Here is a 27,510-nt window from a genome sequence, read left to right as displayed (position 1 = left end):
GTTGTTGTTGTTGTTTAAGTTGTAACTGAATATAAGGTGAATTAATGAACCTGGAAGACAGAATTGCTAAACTCACTAATTTTCTGCCCTCTTTCTGATTCTTTTTCCTTGGGTAATTTTCTAATTGATATTTATCTAGCTCCAGTCACTTTAAGAAGGCAGTTTAGTGAGCACAAGGTTAAGATAGAGACAGAATGATGTGTGATTTTGTACAAAACTTCTGGATCCATCAAAACTTCTGGATCCATCTGGTACCTGCCATTTTCTCTGCTTTTCTAGATTACAGGCTCTGGAATGGCTGTTCTGTTTCTCCTTGGAGAGTGGAAAATAAAAGGCAGAGACTAGAGCTATGTCAGAATCCCCCCACAGAAGAAATATGGAAAATATTCCACTAGGAACCAAGATAGATAAAACTTACCAGGAAAAGCAAAATATGAAGAAAGTCTGACAAAGCCCTTCCTCCTCTAACCCAGCAGCCTTGCAGAACCCTCCTTTCTTCTCTGTTGTTTTCAAATATCATTAAATATCTCATCAGTTGCTTTAAAGGAACCCAAAAGAGTTCTTATGTTTTCACAAAACCAAGTTTTGGGTAAAGGCTCAATACTATTATGCATGAATCTGATGTTAGTTTATGGAAGGTCTGAAGAAGTATGGTTTAATTCTAAGCAGTGACAAAGAAATTATTTTCATTTTACTAATGATATGACTTCCAGAGTTGGAGTGTAAGAATATTTTTGTGGGAGGAAAAGAAGCAGCAAGTTCAGAAAAAGAAAAAGTTTAGAATTTTCATTGCTAGGTCCAATTCACTTGGCCGTGCTATTCTCAGTGTTTTTAAAGATTGGTTCCATGACAACAAGTTTGGAAAGAAAGGTTTGCCCTCATCCAGACAACAAGCATGTGACTGAACTATATGGAAAAGTTAAAGTCACACCCAAGACACTGGCTCAGAGAAGAAAGGAATCACTGCAGATAATACATCAAAGGAACAAAATACTTCTTGTATTGTTCTAATGCCCACAGACCATATCCAACAAGATAGTAAGCTGGGTTGCCCATATAGCCTGGGGATTGACAGATGCTTTGCCTAGTTCCTGAACCCAGGTAGTAACTGAATAGTGATGTGGTTATGACATTAATAGTAACCTGTCTCTCCTGCCCAACTGCTTATTTGCGTCTAGATACTGTGTGAATGGAATAAGGGAAGCTATAGTTGGACACTGACAGGTTGCTAAATTCTGTGTCTTAGTAACTGTCACATTTTCTGGGTAGCTTTGCAAAAATGCAATCTTTGCCTCAGATTTGGCACTATAAACCATCCCCATTTGTTTTGAAGTTTTAAAATGCAAACAAATTTTTAATGATGAGAAATTTAGCCCATTTTGAAAAGAAAAATGACTCTTCTGCTTTTGACTATTCTCTCACTATTTGTAGTTGTTTCTGAAGGATGTGCATAGGGATTAAATCAGAAGTAAAAGGGGGCATAAAAGAAGAGTTGCTGAGTCAACCAAGTGCTCACAGCTTCTTTGGGTTCATTTCTCAACAAGATATAACCAGTTATTGGAAAAATTCCCATTCCATTTTGATTAGAAATGTGCCTGTTTTAAAAAAAAAGAAAGTAAATCTATGCAGATTTGTAAGAGCAACTTGAGAATATCAAGACTAAGTTTCATAAATATATTTACCATAATATCATCTGAGTCACAAAGGATTTGGAGTGTTAGATTTCTTATAAGATTGCTGATGGCAGCAGAAACCCCATTCTCCTTGGAGTTTTGGATGGAAACTTCAAAGACAAAATTTTCTTGCAAATTTAACAATAATAATTGTAGCTAAAAAAAGGATAACTTTCAGTTTTCATATGATGTTATCCTTGCTTAGATCCAATATCAAAAATGTTCTGTTGATGAAATAGCAATAAGAGTCTTTCCACTATTTCAAAGGGTAAATGTCCCAAATAGGGTCCAATATGGAATGTGGAAGATGGTCAAATGGGTTCCAATGATTTGGCTCCAATATTATGCCCCCTCTACACCCAACTCCTTACCCTGACAAGATTCCTTAGAGAAATCTTATGTGTCAACTGGTTGAAAGGGCAGTTTGCCTATTAATAGGATCTTGGAGGGAAAATACTAGAGATAAGCCAATCAGTGTATATGAAAGTTAGGAGCTGATTCGGTTGAGAATATTTCAGCTAAACTAGAGCAACATGGTATATGTCTAGTGTCTGTGGCAAGACTGGATGGGACTCCAATTTTTTTTCCTCCCAGCATGTTAAAACACCTTAGAAAATATCAACTGATATATGGTTGCTGCCTGCTCAGGGCTGTGTTTCAAAGGAAGATAAAATTTCATCCTTTTACTCCCAGAGTTTGACCTTGACCAGAATATCCTTGTTTCAAGAAGTGTTTTCAATATCTCCACTTCAAAGGCTGAGGAAATCCTAATCAATCTTAAAGACTTTCTAACAGAAATGCTTGCTAAATAAAAGGAAGAAAATATATTTTGTTCTTTTAAAAATGAATTTCTGTTTTGGAAGGATATATGTCATTAACATTATTTGAAGCAGTTTTTCAAACAACCACATTTTGCATTTAAAAAAAAATATAATCAAGAATGTGCTTCCATCCATGCCTCTCTACCTTTTTCCATTTATACAAGAGAGCTGATAAAAAGGAACATTAACTTGAAATGGACTTCTGGACAATTCTTGACATCCAAAATGTAGTTCAGGTCATTTGACACACGTAATCGATTTCTGTTTTTATATATGTATTTCTATAGTCTAGGAGAGATGGGATAGAGGGGATCTAATGCTGAAACAATGTCTGATTCTCATGAGAAATAACAACTAACATTTCAAAGATTTTCTGTGTATTTTTGCACAAGTTGAAATGGAAATTTTTGAAAGAGAAAAGATTAAGAACAACATTTACATTTGCTGTGCCTTAAAAGGCCAGTGTTTCAGAAGCATTTAACTATTGATAGAGCTGTCTGGGATTTGTACTTTATTTGGACTAGTCTCAAGTTCAATATCCCATCTAGTATTGATTATTTAAATATCAAAATTCTGAAATGAAAATAACTATCAGAATGGAGTCTTTTTTAATAAATGAAAGTATTAAGTTATCAAATTATCAAGGTGGGCAGTTTAGAAATTTTATGGCTTAAAAATAATGCAAGGGAAGAAATTATTGAAGGCATTTTGTAATGACACATTGTATAAGTTCAGTGTATTCCACTAAATTACTCAATAAAATTGAAGTGTGCCAAAAGGATACTTTTCATTGGTTGTCAAAGCTAAATATTATATATGTCCAGATTCAATTTTCATAAAAATCCTAGAATATAAGATTAAATCTTACAGTTGTCTCTTGAAACTGGGAATAGATCTTAATTTAATGTAATAAATTTCAAATATCCCAGACAACACTAATATGTGATGAGATACCACTTAACATATTGGCTTCATGCCAAATTTTCTCATTTTAAAATATATTCTTGCCAACAATGTAGATAAGTATCGCCCATATCACTATTTTAGCCATATTCATTATTTGAAAATTGTTGGAATTCAAAATCTTTCACAATTTCTTCTTTGGAGTATTTTTCAAAATGAAATGCAAACATGAGAAAGGTATTCAATATTTTTTCAAAACTAGGCATTTGGATCATATCAGTTTTATCTTCAACAGTTTGGTTTGTTCCTTGTTTTTTTTTTAGGTGAAATATTTTGAAAAGTGCTTATGTATTTGTTTAGTAGAATTGTTTTTTGTATTGTTCTTCACATTAGAGAGTGGGTCAGTTCCAACCTACAATTCCATATTTAGAAAATTCTCCATAGCAAATTTCTCTTTTCTCATACATGGCTTCAGAGGGGTCTAATAAAATGTTCTGTAAATTAAAAGTTATTTTGGAATGTAGGGACAGTTCTCTGAAAAAAAAATCTCTAAACCCAATCCTTCCAGATGAATAGATAATTATAATAAACAGGGCTATATAATCATCCTAGTACATTAATTTCCCCTTCCCCCAGTACATTCTTAGATTTGGCTAAATATAATAGCCATCTTTGCAGTCAGCAAATTAGGAGGGTTGGGTTGTGTATTAACTGTCAAATTTGGCTCAGTAACATTGAAGTTAGCTAATTACTCTCTTGGTGTTTTTGGTTACTAATGTGAATCTTCCTACCATTTCATATAGTATGAGAAGCATTTGACTCACTGATATTTCTTAAAGGCACAGAAGCCATACATTATATTTTTCTATATTTATATACTTCATCTTTATAGAAATTCTCATGGAGCCTGGGGCTGGGTGTGTTGTTGTTTGTTTCCAATTTATCTCTGCACATATTGATAGAAGACCAGGTAGATGGGCAATGTGACATGACAAGTGTGATTCAAACAGGAATAAAATAAATAATACCGCCATAGTATGCAACTGTAGGGCATAACTTATCCTAAACATTTGCAGAGATACCATACTATGTTCTAATGAATCTTTTCTAGTGAAATGTCATCATGTTTAATTTTTCCTATGTTAAGTTCACTTTCACATTCCCTAACCTGTCACTTTTAGCACAAACCTTTTCCCCATTGTGGAGAATTAGCCGTGAGCATCACTAAAGGCAACCAAATGCAGTGGAGTAGCTTAGTGGAGGAATTGCAAAGATTGACAGTAGGGAAAGGAAAGATTAGATGATGAAATAATGCTTTTTCCTAAAAATAGTCATTTGCAAAACCACTGATTTAAATGCTCCTGAGATTAAATTAGAGGACCTTTTTCAAAATTGAAAATTTGGAGAGCTTCTGAGTGCATCATGTGGACATCTTGGAAGGCAGAGAAAAGTCACAGAAAGCTGCATACTTACCATTTCTTAGGAGCTGGAAAGCTGAAGCATTCTCTCCCCACCTCTTGGTGGTTGCTCCTTCTATAGACAAGACATTCTCTACTTTGGGAGATGAATAGCCATAGGCTGACTAAGCTTCAATAAATGAAATACCTATTTCAGTTGTTTACCCTTCCCATGCTATCCTGGTAGGTGGAATACCATCAGGGCTGCTGGGTGATACAAAGACAATGAATGTGGCAAGAAGTGATAAGTGCATAATATTAGAAAAGAACAGCAGAAATACAACCCATTAACACAAATCTGCAGGTAGATCTGAACAAAAGCTAATGAATCCATTCATAACATGTTTCTTTCTCATAAGATAAATACAATTTTGTATGTCTCTTCTGTGTAATGAACTCACTTATTTGTCACATGAAATTCACATTTATGTCTGCTCAGTTTTGCCAGCAGCTAGAATGGCTTGGCCAAATGGAGTGATTTTTTTTTTTACAACCAAAGCTGAATCCCAGCAGCAGGTGAGGATGAGATCCAACATTGTATGTTGGTCAACCACAAAATGGCCAAGTGTTGTTCCTGAGGTCATGAAACTATACTCAGGATTTGCTCTGATGCAACTGCCTATGATCAGAGACAGGAGATCAAAATAAAAAGAGAGAATTTCACATCTTTAGACCTGCAACAGCAAAAGAAGTCTTAAGATAAACCAGTGTTTCTTGATTTACATTCTGGAAAAGGGAAGTTTTATCACCATTAGAAAGCAAAGGGCTTCATCATCTACCAGAGAAATATTTCCAATTTTTTTCCAAAGTTCTCCAGGGTATGCAGAGCAAACAGTCAATTTCACTTTAACAGGTTAAGTTCAGAAACCTGGAACTGCAGAATCAACAATGAGTCAAGCCAGATGTGGAAAAGGCCGAGCGGATAGTGAGTTTTCCTAGGTAGACACTGTTGGGAGGGGGCATTGCATCAGATGACAGCAACTTATCAGAATCTTTGTAGGATTTCTTTTAAAAAGTATATTATGTAATTTAATATATTTGAAAATAATAATAAAAATTAGTGCATTTATGCTGCAAACTATAAAAAGCAAGTTTTATAAAATCTTCACAGGTAGATATATTTAATCAGAATCTTTGAACAAGTTAAAATTTGCTCATAAGAAGTATAGAATTATTGGGCCACAGCATTTTGCCAAAGATTGTTAAATGGTCAAGGGTTCTCTGTTCATCAAATTACTCATTTGGCTGTTCAAAAGGTCTATTCTGACTGCTCCTTTTGTGTTAAACTGAAGATTTGTACCCAGAAGAGATATCAACTTAAGACATATCAATTTTTTGTTTCAAGAAAACATTTAAATTGTACATTATTTCCTTAACACATGAAAATGTGCCACCTATGACCATATAATGTTATAATGAATTCTGTGGAAAATTTTAGGGATGGATGTTCAGATGGATAATATATCATTTATGTGTACCTAGTGCGCATATTCTATTATAGTAAGAGATCACATTTGTTCCCCAAATGATTATTCCATTTGTGGTGTCATCTCTTCCTTTGCTGTTTTGATTATATGAAATATGAAGTCTATAACTTATAAAAATAGTCACATTATTAGTGAAAGGAAAAAAGTTCTCCTGGGAATGAAAAGGAATACAGTGTAGTATACTGAAAGAACAATTTACTTCGGTGTCCCTTGGGAAATAATCACACTTCCCATGATCAGTTTTATTTGGGTTGAAGGATTTGATTTAATACACTGCATGCTAAAAAGCTGCCTGACTTGCAACTGTTTATGGGTTCATTTTCTTGGAGGCAGGAAGGATGAAGATAGAATTATACTAAAAAGATGTAAAAAAATAGTGAAATGGAGGAACACCCAACATTTATCTCAGCATTATAGGACAGACAAATATTCTGGCTCTGTGTCCTCTTGGGACATTAAAAAGAGAATGTTGCATTACCATAGGGTTGACATTTGCAAGAGTTTGAATACTGGGTGTCTCTTTCATCTGTATGAGGATACCAACTGCACAGTAATACCTTTTTGGTTTTTATTTCTTCAAAACATGAAAACAAAAAGATGAAGTCAATGACAATGAGAGAAAACATTGCATACAGACTATGCTGTTATCACTAGTGATTAAATCAGAAACAATTAGAAACTTTATTGGTCTGTGTCAATATGTGTACCATTTATAAGGAACAGCACAATTAGTGCATTTCCCCCCTAAAGCTGTGCACAATACACACAAAATAAAATAATCAAACAAATCAAATGAAATAATTTTACACAACTATAATAATAACAACCCTGAATAATGAGAATCGTATTTTCTCTATAGCATGAAAACTGAAAAGGCAAACAAACCAAAATGTTTCAAAATTGAAATCCACCAACAGCAAGAATTTCTTAAGGGTTCTTTTAAAGTGAAGATTCACTATGGGATTACTGACATTCCAAATATGGCTAGAAATGAGTGGAAAATCTTTCTAAAGTTTAAATACCTTGTATCTCTTCCCTTATTTACTTGGTGTTTCTAGGCTAGCTTTCCATTTTTTAAATCTTGGTGGGGGGGCGGAGGAGTGGGTTAGAATGTGTCCCTAAAGCAGTCACCAGTGTTGGTTGTCAATGACAGGTCAGAGATGGGTCCTGGAAAAGTACTGTTGCCACATGGTAAAAACTGAGGTTAACTGGGTCTGCTCAGTGATGTGTATCACCACATGATTGCCCTTCTTGGTTTAAAATGGGGAGACACACGTATCTGCAAGTTGGCCAAGCATAAGGAGGGTATTCTTCAAATCTAAACTTTACATCCTCTTAAAGATAATCTTTGATATTTGGATAATTTTATCTGTACAATTATGTGTTTATATTAAACATTTTCATAATTGTGTTCATCCTTGCAAGATAAAACTGTTCCCATATGGTTGTGTTAACTTTTACTCATGGAAATAATAATTGGATTCTCTGTGTACCCTGCTGAGGGCAGGAAGCTGGGCTGCCTTGGTCATGCCTTGGGCCCCAGGAAACAGTATTCTGCCTGGCCTGTTGAGTGGACGACCAGCATTTCATTATTCACTCCATCACCAAGCATTTAATAAATGGTGAATGGTCATGATTACTGAGTAGATGAAGAGAAAATAGACCTCAACAATGTTTCTTTTTTCGTGTCTTTGAATGAATACAGAAGGCCAGGGATGCCTCCGGCCTGGATTTCCTTAGAGACTGAGAAGTCTCTGAGAGGTGAACAGTCATTCCAATTTTGCTCATTAGTGGAATCACTTTTTGGAATGTTGGGTTGATCTACACTCTTTGGTATTTTGAAATAGAAAGAGCCATTCCTTTTCAAGGGTTAAAACCTCCCAGTGCAATCCTCTGGGAGGCACTAATCTCATTTAATTACCTTCTTTTCATCATAAGTAGAGGAGAAACACTTAAAGGCCCATTGGTTATCTTGGCTTCTTTCCTACTTGGGAACTACTGATATAATCAGAGGAGTCTGGACTGGATGGTGAAAGAAACAGGACTCAATAATGCCTTTTACATAAAAAAATAAAATGAACAGACCAATGCCATCTAACATCTGTGCCAGACAGAGCAGATGTGCAATAAATACTTTGGGGGGAAGGGGTGTTGTGGACATGGTGGTTCTAAAAGCCAGGCATATCCCACGCATTCACTTCTCTCCATCACCTTTCTCTTTGGCCTTCCTGAATTAATGGGTGATTCACAGAGGCCTCTGATATGTTCCACGTGGCTAATTTTCCATAAAGATCTTTGTAGGTTGCCTGCTAGCCTCTCAATAACTTTAGCTTTTCCCACAAGACTGTTATTGCTTCTTAGAATGAATGTGCATGAAAAAATGAGCCATTTTTCTCCTTTTATCCCTAGTAATAATCAAACTCAATAACAACATGAAAGCAACAATTCAGGTGAAAAGAAAGCTCACTTATGTCTTCAACGCCCAATCAACGTTGCTGAATGGGAGAACAGTATATGCTATACTCTACTATATACAGATACGCTTTGTTTTGTTTTGTTTTTCATCCATGCACTGTGTAACAGGTATCACAACAACATTCCCAAACAGGCACATGAAGAAGGAGCAAATGTTCAGTAGCGACTGGGACAGGATTGTGCGAGCCACGGATACTTTTGAAAATAAAACTGACGGACAATCCCAGGCAGCAGCAGCAACATGGGACTGGGACACATATACTGATGCAAATGGAAAAGGATGATGTGCTTTTTGAATGGGATTATTCTTCCTTTTTGCATGGAGAGTGGGTAAGCAGGAGGAGGGCTGGGATGGGACACCTGGGGAGTTACCTGGGTTGGAATGAATAGGGCCTTGTGAATCATAGTCCAGAGTTCAAGAGATAAGAAATAAAGGGTTTTGCATGTTCCTGGGAATCTAGGCACATTATCCTTGTACCTGTTGAACAAGAGTGCCAGGCACCGCATCCTTCAATAACAGACTATATCAAGAACCATCGCTTTTCCTGGCTCCGTCCCAGCTCCCATGCTTCTTCTTGGAGGCAGCGTCAGTCTGCTCACATTGTGGAGAGAAGCATGAAATTTGGTAATAGAGTGAAGATGTGCTGTGCTTCTTTCTTCTTCCACGCCCAGATCCTTTCTTAATCCAAAGTCATTTTTAAAGTGTTTGGAGGAGGCGAGGGAGGGGGGATCTTAATGATTTCAATTTTTACCCCAAACCCATTTACATTTGGATGGGTTATCACCTCTCACAAAGAGAAGCGAAAACCCTGACCCTCCCAACAAAACAAAACAAAAAGCAAAGCCAAACATCAGCCACCTCCTCAACCCCACTGAAAACAAAACAGAAAAACAAGAAAACAAATCAAAGCCTTAACAATTTATGAACCTGGAGAGAGTACAGCTCTTGTAGGCCGAGCTGCAAATATGGCCCTGCCTCTGCGCCTTGTTCAGCATGATGATGCCCCTGGGAATGGGAGGTGATGGTTTCTGACTTTGGCCCTAGTACAAAGTATGCTCTTGAAGCTGGATTCCATCAGCAGGTAAGTGAACATGACAAACGTCAATTTCCTCTGTTCATTATACATAATTTTTATGTATATATATATATGTATAATATATATATATATATAAATTTACTATATTTGATGTTCCTTTAGAAGCCTTTTATGTGGCAGTAGGCCTCCAGGGAGGAGAAGAAAATGTACAAGAGCCACAGGAGCACAAAGAGGCAGGATGTAAGGAGCTTGGCAGTCCGGGGCCCACCGAGCTCACCTCCGATTTCTGGTCTCCGCCGATAAAGCAGCACCCCCACATTGATGAAAGCAAAAATGGTGAAGAGAGTGACAGAGAAAGCTAGTGTGCCAGGAGACACTTTGAACTGTTCCCCATTGGCTGCGTGGTAGATGGCAGCGATGGACCAGGCCACGCCGATTCCCAGGAAGACATTCACTGCGTTGCTGCCTGTGACGTTACCTATGGATGCATCAGCATACTGGTCCTGAGTGGCTGCCACTTTGCTGGCAAAGGTGTCTGTAGAAGAAGAAGAAAAAAAAGGCAATGACACTCAGCCTTTTAAAGATGTCCACAGAGTGCTGGGAGCTTCTAGTGTGGGGTCTAGAACGAAACCGTGGTATAAACCCAGGAACCCAGAGTGAGCTTTGATGTTCCTTTGATTCACGTGGTGAAAAGAACAGGATCTAGATATCAGGAACCAAGGGCTTGGTGCTGTCTATGTTACTGAAGAAGTGATATTCCTCCAGTTCTTTATCCACAGATACCATCATTTTTTGTATACTGAGCTTGCAGGGCAGTATTTTTCAGAGAGTAATCCCAGGCCACCTACACCAGAAACCAGTGGGTCCTTCTATGGGGTGAATGTTATAAGCTGCATTGGGTCATAATCACTGGGGCTGAGGAATCTATTTTAACAGTATCCCAAAAGATTCCACGTCACTACAGGTGAAAATGGGTTCTGGTAGGGATTACTAAAAGATGCTGTGTCAGCAGCTCTTATTTATAGATGAGAAAGTGAAAGTGTCAGGAGAGATTTCCAAAGATTCAAGAGCAAGTCAATAGTAGAATTGAAAAGATTCAAATTATAATAATAGCTGACATTTGCCTAGAGCCTTTGAATAGGAAAGTGGATTCACCTATATGACCACATGGACTGTGATGATGATTTTATGAGGTGAAGAAATGAGGCTTAGACATGATAAGTAATGGGTGTAAATCACACAACTGCCAAGAATTTATGAAGGGCTTGAGCTCTGGTTTTCTGTCTTCAAGGCGCATGCCTGCCAATTGAACCATCTCATCTTTCTCCGTGCCATAAGTACCAATGAGCATCCTCAAAGCTCTTTGTTCACCAACAGTCCTGAATGTATCTTTTTATGAATATAGGGATGTCAGGGTTCACTATTGGGGGTGGGGTGTAGACCATAGTAACTTACACCTTTTGATGAGTAGAACACAGAGGTTTTATCTTGCCTTTACAACTGAGTGTGTGGTCCTGGGCCTCAATTCCTAATCAGTGACAATAGAATACTGATACCCACTTCAGACTGCTACTGTCAAGTTGAAATATTATGTGTAAAATGCCTTCTATGCTTCTTGATAAGAGTAGCTCTTATTGTTGTTTTGGAAGATAATGTCAACAAGGCAATCTAGAGTAGTTTAAAACCTGGGCTAGGATCTGAAATATCCCCTTTTATTAAGCATGTAAACAGAACTTGCAAGAAACTAAATTTAGGGCTAGAGGTGTAGCTCAGTTGTAGAGTACTTGTCTAGCATTTGGGAGGCACTAGGTTCAATCTTCAGCACCACATAACAATAAATAAACAAGTAAAATAAAGGTGTTCATCTACAACTAAAAACATACATTTAAAGAAACTAAATGTGTTGTCTATATGATGCCAAGATACTGGCATCAAAGTCCTTTCAATGACCTTTGCAAAATTCCTTGCTTAGTTTGTTTATAGTAGATGTTAATAACAATCAAATTTAACTCACACTTGCAGTCACTAATGGCCAAGTCCTATATTCTTCAAAGTGCTGTATCCACTTCTCTGGAATTCCTGAGGCTCCTAGAATGCTCTGTGCAGGCAGATAGTTGTATGCTACCTGGTCTAGTTTCTCTCCTCTGTCGTTATTCTGTTGCCACAATTGCTCCTTGGTAAATAGCCATGGGGGACAATCCACAAGTCATGAAAGTTTATACGAGCCTATAGATTCTCTACTTTATGATGGGGAAGAAAGTTACTTAGGTCGATTGGAGGCTATTGCATCTGAATATCACATTCTTTCTGAAAGGGAATTGATCAGCCCCAAGGGCCTGTCTCATTGATTATGACCTCTGTCTGTGATGGAAAGTAGATATTGCTACTCTTTTATAATTAAGGCAATAACTGTTTATTCTATGCCAGGCACTACGCTATATAGGTTTTATGTATATCCTCATTCAACCCTTTCACAGCCTTAGGGACTGAGTGTTATTATTCCCTGTTTGTAATTTCAGAAACTATATCATTGTGATAGTATGCCTCACAGACCAAGTCTTGATCAGCCAAATGAGAATTTTTAAATCAAGTCCGTTTGATTTTAAAGTCCATTCTCAGTCCATACCATATTGCCCCTCCCAGGAAGAATAAAAGGTTCCTTTCCACTTACTCCATTTAGGTTGCCCTGTTCCTTCCATTCAGAAACTTTGAAGCAGGTTCTCAACAAATGCCCATTCCTATTTCAGGGGAACAGACTAAAGAAGGTACAGGCACTTGGCTAATTCACCTGCTTGGATTTGTGCTGCTTTGTGCCTTCATGGTCACAGCTTGCAGCCCAGTAGGATTATTACAGAGACTGATGAGTAAAAGCAAAGCCAGACAAATCTTAATGGTCTATTGCATTTCATTATTAAGAGTTCTTCAAAGGTGCTGCTGCAGCAGTGTCAAAAGGAAGAAAAAAAAATCTTTTGCTTTTCTTCTTCAAGGACAGGCAGTGGAGCAAAGAAAGTAAAAGAACAAGAGTCTAAGGCAGGAGAGAGCAGTTTACAGCTCAGCTGCTGCCCGGAAACACCTGAAACATTATTCTGAGCTAGCCCTGGCTGATGGTGAACAGATGGCCACATTAGGCAGGGCCCTTTTGGGATGTAGGTAGTCTGCTCATATGCTGTAGGGACAGGTGACCTGGCTGTTGCATTGCACAAACCTGCATACATCCCTGGCACATGGTACAGAGCACACTGTCCTATCTCCACTCAGAAACCCTAGACATTCCAGATGGCAGCCTTTACCTCTGCACCAGAAAGGAAAGAGGTGTAAAGGTCAAAGAATCCTGGGTCCAGAGGCCTGAACACCCAGACCAGGCCTACACCCTGAAACGAAGGGCATACCAGGTGTGTGGCAATTTCCTCCCCCTCCAGCTATTTTTCAATAGCCTATTTATGTGAATATTACATGAAAATTCTTACTTGTAAAAATAGGTTCCTATTTTCAAATGCTTTTCTCTAGAGTCCCTAAGATTTAGGAGCCAAACTGACTAGCTCATCACATAAATAAAACATGTTCTGGGCCTCTTGGAGTCTGGTAGATTTTATTTACCTGGATTAGGCATCAGACTTTTGTCTATTTTTAGTTTCGACTCAAAAAGTATGTTTTAAAAAAATGTAGGAACACATGCAGATCCAAACCATTAACCTTAGCTCCAACAGAGAGAACTCTCTTCTCCAAATGAAGTGGGAAGGAATCTCCCCAAATTACCTTCTATTGCTGCTTTGCTGCTTAGTGCCCAGAGAAACACATCCCACGCCATATGTTGGGCACCACCAGCTCCTACCCTCAACGCTAAGCCTGGAACCTGCCTGTGGTCGAACAAGGCAAATGCCTTTTCCCAAAGTAAAATTCAAGAAGTAACTGCTGCCTGGTCTCAGAGGGATATAAACATATTCAGAGCTTGGTTCATTAAACACAAAAATAAGGGAGTCATATTTCTTACGTGATTAGCATAAATTAAGACATCTTGACAATTCAGTGTGTATGTGTGTTTGTGTGTATTTATATGCCCACACTATTATGAATGTCTTATATATGTATGAGTGTATGTCTCTCTCTCTCTATATATATTTTTTTCCTACATATACACCCAAGGTTAGGCTTCTGATTGTAATTTTTAATTCCAGCCTTGATATATAATACATCTTCAATTAGTTTTATAGTCTCTGACTTTTGATTCTATCTTCTTGATACATATAACTGTAAATAAGAGAAAATTTGTTTAGACGGCAACGTGGCTCAAATGGAGCCATATATCACAAAGTTGGGACAAAACTGTTCTCTGTAGACCTGGTTCAAGTTCACTGTATATAACTTGGTCAAGTCACTTCACTTTTTTAGATTATAGTTTCCTCACCTAAAATGAAGAAATTAGATGAGACGATCTCTAAAACTCTCTCTACTCTCACTGTTTGGGTAGTCAGCAAAATACACCAGAATACTAAATCCATATATATGCTTTTGATGCTGTTTTCTTTCTGTACAAGCTGTACATGATTGCTCTTCTTCAACAGAATTGACTAATGCTATTCTCATTGAGCAAATATATTACTTAAGTGAAGTATATGAAGATCATGGGAACAGAGATTTCAAGACCTAAAGATTTTTCCATTGATCAAACTGTGATAACATTTATGAAATTAAATCACATCGCAGTATTTTGCCTTCTAAAATTAGGTACAAAATGTTGTCAGAATTATTTACTTCAGCTCACTTTATCAGTCATCTCTTTCCATGAGGGAGGCTGTGGCATAAATGGGAGCAGAAAGGCCTATATTTCAAAGGCTGTTTAATGTCACACTGTTGCATCAGAATTACTTGGAGAGCTGGGCATGGTGCTACATGTTTGTAATCCCAGCAGCTAGGGAGGCTGAGGTAGGAGCATCAAAGTTCAAATCCAGACTCAGCAAATTTAGTGAGACCCTAAGGAACTTAGACCCCATCTCAAAATAAAAAATAAAAAGGGCATGGGATGTGGCTCAGTGGTTAAGTGTCCCTGGGTCCAATCCATGGTACCAAAACAAAAACCAAGATTAGTTAAAGAGCTTTATTTTATTATTATTATTTTAAATGTAGATATGGGGTTCTACCCTAGACCTACTGTAGATTCTCTGGGGAAAGGAGTCAGGGACATATCTTTTAAAAAATGGCTTGGTTAGGGGAAGGTTAGAGAACCAAATTCTAAGACATGGAAATGGGAGGAATTGCTTCAAGTGTCCAGTTTGGGGGGCCTTTCTGGGAGGACGTTTGCATTTCAGGAAAGCAGATAACTGGGAAGAGGTCAGCTGGTCTCTCTCAGAAATGTTGGTGCCCTCAGATAGGATCCTTATGCGCATAAACCAACTTGGGTGGGCTGGATAGAGGTGCTGGGGCTGTCTAACTCTACTGCTTCCCTCTCTTCTTGTGCTATTTTTAAGTCTATTTCAGCACAGCTATGCTGAAAGGCAAGGGAAGGGGAGGAATCCACCAAAATCAGTTGGATTTTCGATCCTCTATGTAAAGGAGATAAGGCACCGTGCTTATCCACTTCGTGGAGTTTGAAGGAAATGAGTTAACATGCCTGGCAGTAGAACAGATTCTATCCCTTTATGAGTACTCAGTGTTATTAGCTATTTTTATAAACAGCACAGTCAGAGAATCTGTAAGTATAGGGAATTTCTGAGTTGCATTGATAATTCTTAACTTTGGGGGAATTATAACACCCTTTCAGAAGATCTTTTAACTTTACAATCCTATACATTTAAAAATGTGACAGTTGCTGGGCGAGGTGGCACACACCTATAATTCTAGTGGCTTGGAAGCTGAGACAGGAGACTCTCAAGTTCAAAGCCAGTCTCAGCAATGGCCAGGCACTAAGCAACTCAGTGAGATCGTCTGAAAATAAAATACAAAATAGGACTGGGGATGTGGCTCAGTGGTTGAGTGCTCCTGAGTTTAATTGCCAGTGCCTCCCCACCAAAAAAAATTAATAATAAAATGTGATAGTGCATAAACATTCTGAAAGATCAAAGAGATTCTTACCAATTTTATTTTGAACATTTCATAACATTTACGTCATAGAAAGACATTAGAGATCTTCTGGTGTAAGGCCTTAATCTTATTAGTGACTATAAAGCAGGCTCTTGCTTAATGCATTTAGTTCTCTCTATTCTTTCCTCCCTTCTGTCTTGCCTCCTTCTGTCTTGCTCTTTTTGAATTGAAACAGAAATAGTTTCCTTGCATGCTAATTCTTCTGCTGTTGCTGAGGGCCTTAAACAGGTTTTTGTCTTGAGGTGTGACATTCATTTACCCCGACTCCCTCACTCACATACACACACACTTGCTTTACTGGTTCATGTGAAAAAAATTCAGTGATTTCCAATTTCACTTGGCTTCTAAGTGAAATTTCAGGAAGCAGGAAATTACTGATATTTGATTGATTAATGGCCAACTGGGAAAGGAGTTGTAGAAACTGAAAAAGGGAAAAACTTCAAATTTCTTCCTATGAAAGTTTTCCCTGAAGAGAATGAAAAAGAATACAGACAGTGACATGACCTATTTCTAGAAGAGTTAGGTAAAAAACTCAAGAGGACCTGTGTTGGCAGGATCAGAGCCCCTGCTTCTAGCTATTTTTAGTCCACAGCAGCAAATCAGAATCAGCAGGACAGCTTTGGAATATTGCAGCTTTCTAGCCCACCCTGACTTTTTGCTTAACTGGTCTGGGATGGGACCAGGCTCTCTCAACCAGCCTGAGAAACCATAGCTGTGGTTTTCTCATCCCTGAAAGGGGAACAATTGCACCTCCACTAGATTAATAAAGGCAACAAAATATGGAATGGTTTTGACATATGATCTGCAAAAATCAACCATTTTATTATTAAATGACAATTATTTTCCTATGTTAACTTGAAGATGTGCATTTCCCAAAGGTATCCCTGAGGCTTAGTCTTCCTATTGCATATCCTAAATCTTGTATATTTTAAGTCAAAGAAAGGAATAAATTTTAATTAAAGGAGCAAACTCAGCTCAACCTATGGAGTTTATTTTTCAGGGAACACAAGAACATGACTGTGTTATTTGGTTTACTTTCCAAACAGTAATTTGAAATATGTTCTTAACAGAAGGTAATCCTCCAGTCTTTTAATACACCTAGAATAAGATTATTCTTCAGTGTAATTTTTCACAAGTTCTCAAAAGAGGATCTAATATTCTCCTTCCTTGTTCAAATCCCTAGATTCATGGAGTTTGATAAAATTTGCTAAAAATTCTAATTCTTTGATGTCAAATAGACATTCAGGAACTTTTGAAGAACTCTAATAAGGTTTATGGGAATTATGTCACTGAATTGCTTTGTCAGTCATTCCACCCTCTCAACTTGGCCAGGAACAAAACCCCCAATAAACTAGCTGATTCTGCAGAAAAGTAGCAGTGTTCCATCCTGATTGGCTCTTGAGACAAAATTAATATGGCTCTGGGAGGACCAGATTGTGTATGCTGGGCAGACTTGGTGCCTTCACTTTAGAGGCCTGCTTGTTCACTGGCAGACATAAAAAAGGCTGATGGCAGATTACAGTGGTTGAAGGTGTGCTTGATCAAGTAAGGAGGATGAAGGTAGCTGCCTGATTTGAAAGAAGTCTTCTGGTTTTGGTCATAGCAGGTGAGCAGGTAGATGAATGAGGACTGTGTCATTCCCATTGGTTATTCTTGGCATGATGATATCTAGTAGGCTGAGGCTAAAGTAGATGACTAATTTGTTAGCCTCTGTTACCCTGTGGGTGATCACTGTTGTTATCGAGGAATGCTGGTCCTAGTCTGCATAGTCTAGTTGTGGTAGGAAAGAGCCCAAGCTATGGAGTAAGATCTGGTCCTATTCTCATTTGCCATTTACTAATTCATTAACCTCATGAACTTCTACTCTTTCACCTGTAAAATAGGGATGTAAGTAGTCATTTATATGGCTATTAAAATTATTAAAAGAAACAGTGTAAAAAGGTTTAGGAAGGTACCTGGAAATTAACAGGTACAAAACAAATGTTTCCTGTTATTATGTTTTCATAATTCTTCCTGTAGTAAGAAAGAATGAGGTGAAAATATTAAAAGATTTTATCATGGTTTCTTCCAATTAGGTGGTTTAGGGTTAATACACTTTATGTAGGCTTATGGGAGAATGAGGCTCTGTCCACGGTATTCAGCAATGGTTGTGGTGAGAAGCACAACAATAGTGAACATTTACTGCGGCTTACTAGCTTACTAGGCTAGGCACTATCTATGGATTCTTATTTAAACCCAAAACAACTTTCAAAGGCATAATTATTATCCCCACTTTATAAATAATAAAAGTAAAGCCCAGGACATAAGAAAGTTGTTCAAAGATATACAGCCAGTAAGATATTTGGTCCAAAGGAGTATGATCCTAGCTGGAGTCCAAAGCTCTTAATCACAAATCCATGGGGGTAACTGTAAGTACTGGGATACATGCTACATCTTAAATTTGAAAGTGACTAAAGGGTTCCTAGAATACATCACTTCCAATTCCCACTCTAACTACTTGGTGTTAAAGCAGTTGATGATTTGAAAGAAAATGAATAAGATTGTTCTATTTAGAAATATAAGTCTGACTCCTTTAGCAAAATATTATATTAGAATGGATCAGAAATAGACAAGAAGGAACTGTTTTCATGGAAGTCCTTTCATCCTTTTAGAATAATAACAAAGAACAGTGACTGATAAAGTAATCTTTATGTTCTATGTTCCTGGATTCTCTCAGCATTACATTTACACTATCTTCGTAGTATAATAAAAATGGGCTCAAGTGAACCTATTTTTAAAATAGCATGAAGTTTTTGCTATTTCCAGTTTTGAACCATGATGCTATTACTTTTATAATAAAACTTTATTTTAATGAAACAAAGTCTATGAGAGCAAAACATTAAAAAGATTAAAGTTCAGCCACATTTGGCTAATTTTGAAAAGTAAAAAAGCAAGGGCCAATCTGGGGTTAAAATAAAATAGCTGCATTAGTTGTCATTTTCCTAAGCTAACTGGTTTGTTATTACATAGATAAAACTGAAACTCACTTCTTGCCTGGAAAAAAAAATCCAGGTCTGCCCTGCACTGGATGCCTTCCTCTGACTTGCTTCTTCCTTCTCAATAATCTCCCTCTTTTTCTTTCTTAACCCGCATGGCATTGGAATCCTGGTTCTTTCCTTTATGCTTTGTTCTTTCTGGAACATCTGTCTCCTCCCTGAATCTTCTCAAATTCTCTTACCTTCATGTCCTACTTTAGAGATGGCAAAGCCATAGGTGCCCTATGCTTGCTCAAGCTAGAAAGCTGAGACGAATGAGACAGAAAACTAAACAGTGACCTCATTCTCACCCTACAGTCAGCCTTAATGGGTTATGAAGGGAGCTTCTCCATTGGCAGGATTACACTGGTGTGATTCTGGCCCTGTGGATACCCAACATGTTCCTTTGCCCTAGGATACTTACCCAGTTCTTTATTCCACATAGACACTCTTTTTGAAGGGATGGTTTTGGGAATTTTAAGTTCAGAAAACATGAACACTCTTAAAAGTAAGCAAATGGAGGCAATTCCATAGAAAAGCTATCATTGCCTACAAACTCAATCCAGTATCCGAGGGAGCAGGTGACAATCACAGACAGGTGAGACTTGATAGGGCTTTAAAAAGTTCTGGTAATTTACCCATTTTGGCTCCCACCTTGCTGTGATTGGTGTGAAATTTCCCCCATTAGCTCATTCCTCTAGTTTAATCATGTTACGCAAAAAAAAAAAAATGTATATGTCTATAAAAACTTGAAAAATTTATAAGTTCATTGGTCTAGCAAGTCTATTATTGAATATTTAGAAATAATTTTACAAGTCTATAAGTTTATGTAAGGGATGAGTCAGGGCAGGGATTTTATGCTAGAGGAAAATTAGAAACAACTGAATTATCTATTGTTTTCAATAAATTATAACTTTATATAACTAAATTATGCAACTATTAAAATCATGATGTAAATGTACACTAACCAACAAAGAAAAAGTGTTCATTGACGCACCACTAAGAAAATGGGTGATCTAACTATATATAGCATCCATTAAAAAGCGTGGATAAATATGTAGTATTTATCTGTGTACACATTTTTGCAAATTATTTGAAAGTTCTGGAATGCTAATGGGTGGCAAGATTGCATGATTCGTTTTCTCATTGTTTATGAATATTTCCTATTATTTACAAAAGGAATATGTTGTCTAGAGTATGATTAAAGGCTAAAAATATACATTAATATACATTAAAATAGACTCCTGTAAATAACATGGTCTATCTGAGATGAAATGGGGATTGAGTTTCAACCTTTTTCTTGTCCTTTCAAGTGACAGCAGTCAGGATTATGCTAGAGGGCTCCTTAGGTGGCAAACATCAGACATACTACCTATAGAGCAGGGGCATGTCAAATGGTTTGGAGGCTGAGGAGTGGGTAGTGGAACAGATCAAGAGGAGATATCCTTGTCATCAGGGGCTGGCCTGGGATTCAGAGATAAGAAAGTGCCCAGGACAGGGCACAAAGTGGGATGAGAATCCTAAAAACAACTCTATCCACTATGAAAGTTTGCCAATGACCAGCTGTGAGAAGACATGCTTCTGTCTTTCTTTCCAACCATTCCTGTTTACTTCTTACCTTTATATTTTTGTGTTACAATGACATTATATTTTATTTGCCAACAGTATGTTTTATTGATTTTGACCCACAAAATTCTTTTGCCTATTCATTTAGCCTGACAAATACTTTTTTCACAAGCTTGTTAAGAGATTTGTGCTCTTGAGACATCTGGAAAGGGGATGTAATACCCAAGTCTTTCGTCTTCTGTACTTAGGCTCTTCCTAGATATGTAATTCATAGTGCAAATACCAGATAATAAAGCACAGGGCTCTACCTAAGCTGCTAAGGGTACGAAATGAAGTTGAGCTCTTGGGTATAATTTCCTCCCCTCTCTCCCCGGCACGTATTACAGAGGTTTCAAAAATGTCTTCAGACAAGTATCTCTTATATCTCATGCAATTTCCAGACCCTTCTAATGGATATTATCCTATTTTCCATTCCCAACAATTCTAAGGTGGTAGTGGGGTGGGGACAGCTGCTCTCAGTCTCACTTTTTCAGGAGAGGAAACAGAAACTTAGGGGTCAGTGCCAGAGGTGAATCCGAATTTCCACCCTGTGATTTCCTGGTGTCCAGAGCCTCATGCTGTTGGCTCAATTCCAGGATCCTTCATCAACCTGACAGATACTGCCTCCTTTTCTGAACCTGATAACTAATATACATTACCTAACTCTAAGGCTTCTATAGGCATCAAAGAGATACATCATACAAACGTATTTCTTAGCCAATGAAGCCATACAAATGTAGTTACTCTTGGAATTTTTGTGTTTAGTGCAAATTCTCCATTCTCATGACACCATCATTAATCACTGATGCCTTCGTGGGATCATGTATTGGATATAACAAAGCCATAACTAACCCAGATATCTAGATTTGGGAGGAGGTGAGAGAGGTCAGTGAGAAAAAGCCAGGGTACTGGAGAGAGCACACATGGTAGGGGGTGACATTGAGAGTAGCAACTACCAGAGAGAAAAGGAAAACACTAAGTAATTCAAAGGCATTTTGTTTGAAGTGGGAGGCAAGAAACAAATAATACGTTTTCCCAGTTTTGAAGACTAGACCTGCCTGATAAATCTGCAGGAGAAGAAACAGAGGTTTAAGTGTAATTTGCTAAAAATTAATGGCACAAGGGGTCAAACCATCCTATTAAAATACTGCCCCAACCCTATGCATAAAGACTATTCCTTGACTTCATGAGCCTGTTTTATTTGCTTCTCGACAATGTCCATCTTTGTTCCCTGAGCATTTACCATATTATTTAGTACCAGTCTCCTCCCACTGGAGTATGTACTCTGTGGGATTAGAAAACCATCTGGCTTGCATCCCTCTACCTCCCATGTGGGAGAGTGCTAGTACAGAGTGGGTACTAGTGAAAGATTTGCAGAATGAATGAACAGGAGTGCAGAATGGATTTGAAGCCAATGCCTTCCACCAGATCCTACTGCTTCCTTTTAAAAATTATTTTATAAATATGGTTTCCATCTCTTTTCTAATGTGTTTATGACTGATGCAGAAGGGAAGAATACTTGAATATTTGATGATCAAGAATGCCATATTGGCTGGGAGCAGTGGCACACACCTGTAATCCTAGCAGCTCTGGAAGCTGAGGTGGGAGGATCACAAGTTCAAAGCCAGCCTCAGCAAAAACGAGGTGCTAAGCAACTCAGTTAAGACTCTGTCTCTAAATAAAATACAAAATAGGGCTGGGGATGTGGTTCAGTGGTCGAGTGCCCCTGAGTTCAATTCCCAGCCCCCTCCACCCCCAAAATAATGCCCCAACCTGCTGGGGCTTCCTAATTAGCTGTGGGAATTGTCTATGAGAATGAAGTTTTTTATGCTGAATATTTCTTGTCACTACTTTTCCACTGCCAACTCAGCTCTGGTGTAGAAGCTGAGAATCTGTACTCTCAGGACAAGACTACTCAATATAGAAGTTATTGATGTCAGATTCCTCTATGGAGGTGGCGCTTCTCTACCTAACTGTGGAGCTCCAGAGGGACAAACCACAGGGCAGGCAGCACCTCCAAGATGTCTGGGGCAGATGTCTGCCTGCTCTCCAGCAATCTGAGCTACAAGTGGGTTTGACAAGTGGGTTATTTCGGGGATTCTGGTTTGCCGTGTTTCAGCTTTTGGAAGCCTCTACACGTATAGAATCTTCACAGAAGGAGATTTTCATGACCATCTAACACATTTGTTGTTATTTGTCACTTTGCAACTATAACTCAGGAATGACAAGCTATAATTAGTCCTCTGCTGAGCCTATTTGAAGACCCCATTGGATATCATTTTAGTTTGAAACTACAACAAGTCTTGCTTTTTGTTGTCTCAACCCATGATTTTTTTTTTACTATGATAACCTAATAATAGCATGTGATTTATGAAGGACCAGGACAAGAAGCCCCCTGGGCTCCAGAGGAGGGGGGAAAGAAAACAAACACAACACATAATTTTGTGGTTGTAAATAATAGAACCAAAATAAGCTGTTTTCTCTTTGTAAATAAAATACAGAATTTACATTTGCTGAGCTAAACGAAGGTTATCAAATATCATCATTAGTAGATTTAGCTTTTTTTTGGATCATGTGCTGGAAAAGGCAGAATAATGCAAGGCATTTTGTGGATTTAAACACTATTTTGTAGTGAAGCAGAGTATAAACAAGTAATATATAGCTTGTGTTTCATTACAGAGAGAGGGCAGGATGTGGGGTCCCTGTGCTGAGGAGCAACGATGGCATTCCAGCTGGCACTGTGTATAAATGCCAAGCAGCATGATTTCATATCTATAATATGCACTATCCCAAACAGATATTAAAATTCTTTTATAGCCACATGTAAGATTTGCCTTTTAAATTGAGTTAGCATTTTATTTGTCCTCTCTTCTAAAAATACCAATGAGCTTACATTTATTTTGTTGCTCATACAGAACCCGTGATGTGGTAAGTAAGTTACATTTCTTACAGCCCAAATTTTCTTCTTTGAATTTAGCAGCCACATGTCATTCTTTGAACAGGGAGATCATGCCCATGGCTTCTTATTAATAGCCATTGATAAGACTAGGTCTTTTCATGCTCTTCTAATGGTTGTGATGGATTTGCATTGATCAAGGGCCAGCAGCCAGCATTTATCAGGTGACACTCTGTGACTATGGATAAGAAGCTGAAATTATGAGTCACTTGCTTAGCACTGTGTTGTGATAAACTGACTGGATTGGTCAAGGACATTTAGCATTTATATATCATCAAAATGGGTTGTTACCCTAATATCTCCTATTGGTAATTCTCAGTGCCATTGTATAATTCTTTCCCCCAGAAATTTGTAAATATGAGCTAAGATTATTATTGTTGGAGAAAGCATAGTGGGATTATTTTTTAAAATGTACAAATCCATAAATACCTATAGGAAAATATAAATTATATTGCACACTTTTAGTTCACAAATTGTGTAGAGATTTTGTAATGAAGAAAATAAAATAATTTAAAAATTTAAAAGAATCATGGTAAATTTCAAATTTAGTTTGAAACTACAGCAAGTCTTGCTGTTTTATGAAGAGGAATTACAATTACTATCAGATAGAGAATCCATGATCTTTTTATGCTAAAACTCGTTCTTGTGAAATATTGAGAAAAGACAGACCTATAGAGCCAGGAAATATACTAGTGATTGCCTGGGGTTGGAGATGAAAATGGGGATTACCTGGAAATGAACATGGGGATCTTATTGGGGGTGATGTAATGTTCTAAAACTGGATTAGGGTAATGGCAGCATGACTTAGTGAATTTACTCAAAATCATTACATGGTATACTTCAAATTGGTAAGTTTGGCGGGATATAAATTATGATTCAATAAAGCTGTTTAGAAATCTAGGCTGAGCTTGCATTTAAAGCACAAAAGTGGTCCTTGAAACTTTTCATGACCTTATTCTCAAATGTGAATAGAGAGAAATGAAAATCACCAGCTCAATATTATTTACAAGTCATTCATTAGAGGCCTATTCTTGTTAATCTCTATAGAGCAAAAAGGCCTAATACTTTTGCTATTCTTTATGCCCTCTTCCTTTGAAATTCCATCTGAGACTATAAAGAAGGAGAAGTTTACATTCATTTACATCATGCATGCGTAACATCAACCCTGAAAACACAAAGCACACACATACACACGTATGCACACATACATATATGTGTACAACATTATGGTTCTGCCAAGTGTCCTTGTTTGGCAGTCCTAGAGTAACTGAGAAGTCCCAGATAGAATAAGATATTTTTAGCTCCCTTTTCTTATCCTGTGACTATTATGGGATTGAGTGGAATTGGCCAGTGTGGGATTGGGGCATTAATCTAAAGACTCTGCAAGGCTTCAGACTGGGCATGACACATGCTGAATATCCTGGCTCCCTGGTCCACCTCTTGGCAGATGACATCACTGTTATTATCCTCCTCACACTCCAGCCTTTTACTCAGTGTTAGGTGCCTGTGTGGTACTGCCCTTGGAGAAAATAAATCAAGGAATGTAATTATCTATTTACTGAGCGAATCTTATGCAACCTAGTGTCTGGCTTTCCTTTGCTTCACTCTCTCCTTGTTAATTGTTGCTCTTGTTGGCTTCCTTGATCTCTGGTGACATCACCTATTCTTGGGTAAGTATATTGGAGAGGAAAGAGCATTTTTACCTCCAGACAACTCCTTGATAAGGAACCTCTTAAGATAAGGTCTAGTGGAAAGCCATTTGAGTGACTAGGCTGACCCGTGCTGCCTCTTGCAGTGTCCCTGGATGGTTTTGCCTCTGGCCCAGCTACAGATATGAGGGTCCATTTTCAGCAGTCCTGACCTTTCTTGATAGTAACAAAATTACCTGCTTATTTTCTGAAAACAAAATATAACCGCTCTTTAGGATCTTCTCGGGGGAACCACACCATAGCCATCAGGAAATTTTGGCTCAGGGGAAAGTAATTCTATTTGCGCTTCCATTTCCGTTGATGTGAAATGTTAATCATCTAATTAAATATGTGTACACACTATGGTGATGGTGCTTCTGGAACACTGGCTATCTGACTTGAAATGCAAGTGTTCAGAGGATAAACCACATGAAGAGTCAGTGCCTTCCCAAGAACTGAAAATATATTGGGAATGTCTACCTCACCAGCATCCCTAGAGTAGGAAAAACAATAAAGACAGGCTGAGAATTTAAATGATTTTTCATTTTCAATGGCTATGATATACTTAAACTAAATGCCCTAGAAGGTCTAAACCCATTCAGGAATACATTGAAATAGAAGGGGAAAGAGATCTAACATTCCTTGGATGTCTACCATAGGCTTGACCCTTTGCTGGGTGCATTATAAATGGGCTATCTTGTAATCCTCACTGTAACTGTGGAAGAGATTTTCATGTTCCATGATTCAGGTTAAGAAACTAAGGCTTAGAGGAGTTAAGCAATTTGCCTCTGGAGTGTGTCATACATCTAGAAAGTGGAGGGGGAAAGGGTTGGTTTGAAGGCTCATCTATCTGCCTCTAAAGTTCATGTTTTTTTATATCCCCTTGGTGAGCATTTATGAACACTGCACTAAGAGACAACTTTGTGCAATTTTTCTAAGGCTGAGGCTGTTGGCAACATCATATCTATGTGAATTGGGATGGGATGGGAGGAAATAATTGAGTCAATGTGATTCCCTGCTGTTCTTCAAGGGGGTTTAGATGACTGCAAATCCAGAGTAGCTGGGTGTCACTCCCCACTGGGTTGCTGTGGTGTTCCCTTCTGACTCCATCTCTGTGGTTAAGAAACAGGTAGACTGTGTTTAGTGATGAGCCCTTGGGCAGTGATCTCCAGTGAATCCACTTCCAATCTCCTACTTCTCAGAGACCAGAGCACTGGAACTTGATTTCCAAAGTTGCCAGTGAGCCTTTGCAGAATGTGACTGCTGAGAGAGGCTCCCCAATAAGCCCTTCCTGGGCCCCACCCACGCAGGACCTGGACAAGCTACCACCTGCAGCTTGGTCTATCCTTGGAGTGGCCAATTTCCCTCTGTGTTCACAGCCTTTTGCACATGGTTGTGTGGATGAGGATTGCCTTTTATTCTATTTTTTGCCTGCTATATCAGAGCTGAACATCTTTAAAAGAATTTCAGTGTGTACATTTTTTACATTTTAAATGATAAATTTGTAGTTACAGAAGCAGACCTTTATTAATTTATGACAGTTTTGAAGCATGATGTCTACTAGTTGTTTTTGATGCCCACAGGAATAATAACAGTGCCTGAGCTCACTGTCACTCCAGTGTCATATGCTTTAAATGTGGAAAATACTAAAATTGAGGTAAAAGAGAAATGAGTAATTAAAAAAAAATGTAAGGTATTTGGAAACAGTGTATATTTCAGCATAATGGTTGCTTGATACAGTGGCTAAGTACCAGATTATAAAATATGAGAGATAATACTGGTTCCAGAAATTACCATCCATATAAACTTGGACTAAATGTGAACAGATCATTTATTCTATATGAACCTGAACTTCCTCACATAGCAAGAAGATCCTGGTGCACACTCTCCTAGAAGCTACAGGGTAGCCTTTAGACAGGGCTGTCACTGTCTACATCCATAGATGTGGTACCTGATACATCTCCAGGAGTGTCATTCAGAGTATGGTGCCTCCTTGAGACTTCATTTTATAACCTTCACAACCACACAAGTTATTTTAGGGTCTTCTGAGAAAGAAAGCAACAGAATATAGAGTAAAGTGCTTGCTATATGAATGTATTTTAGAGTATCTTAGTTTGGGGAATTTTTAGAAGTCAGGAGATTAAAAACTGAAAAATGTAAACCATTAATAGTTCATAATTTTTGTACAAAAAAATAATGTTTTCTAGAACAGTGTCAAACAAGTAGATAAATTTCATTTTTGGTCTCAGAGACAAAAATATACTAGTAAATAAGTGAGGAATGTTTGGGAGGTGGCTATATAGCTTCATATCACTT

At 37.9% G+C, this 27,510-nt stretch overlaps 1 protein-coding gene and 1 long non-coding RNA gene across 19 annotated transcripts in view; one reads left to right on the top strand and one right to left on the bottom strand.

Moving 5' to 3' along the window:
• The first annotated feature begins 424 nt into the window (after positions 1 to 424).
• Positions 425 to 26,388, top strand: LOC125617201. The gene is made up of 3 exons (XR_007348110.1): positions 425 to 720; positions 21,465 to 21,476; positions 26,357 to 26,388. It is a non-coding gene; the product is annotated as an uncharacterized LOC125617201 (long non-coding RNA).
• Slc8a1 (solute carrier family 8 member A1) overlaps positions 6,896 to 27,510 on the bottom strand; it is a 363,798-nt gene continuing 343,183 nt past the window's right edge. For 17 of the 18 annotated variants that reach the window (XM_048804486.1, XM_048804488.1, XM_048804494.1 and 14 more), the window contains one exon: positions 6,999 to 10,388. In XM_048804486.1, the coding sequence (XP_048660443.1) occupies positions 10,012 to 10,388 (377 nt within the window). In that variant the 3' untranslated portion in view covers positions 6,999 to 10,011. Of the gene's footprint in view, positions 10,389 to 27,510 lie in introns of all 18 variants that reach the window. The other variant, XM_048804502.1, reaches the window with a different exon arrangement.

The sequence above is a fragment of the Marmota marmota genome, unplaced genomic scaffold (genome assembly GCF_001458135.2).
Source record: "Marmota marmota marmota unplaced genomic scaffold, marMar, whole genome shotgun sequence".
NCBI classification, from domain to species: domain Eukaryota; kingdom Metazoa; phylum Chordata; class Mammalia; order Rodentia; family Sciuridae; genus Marmota; species Marmota marmota.
This window is presented reverse-complemented; position numbering and strand designations above follow the sequence as displayed.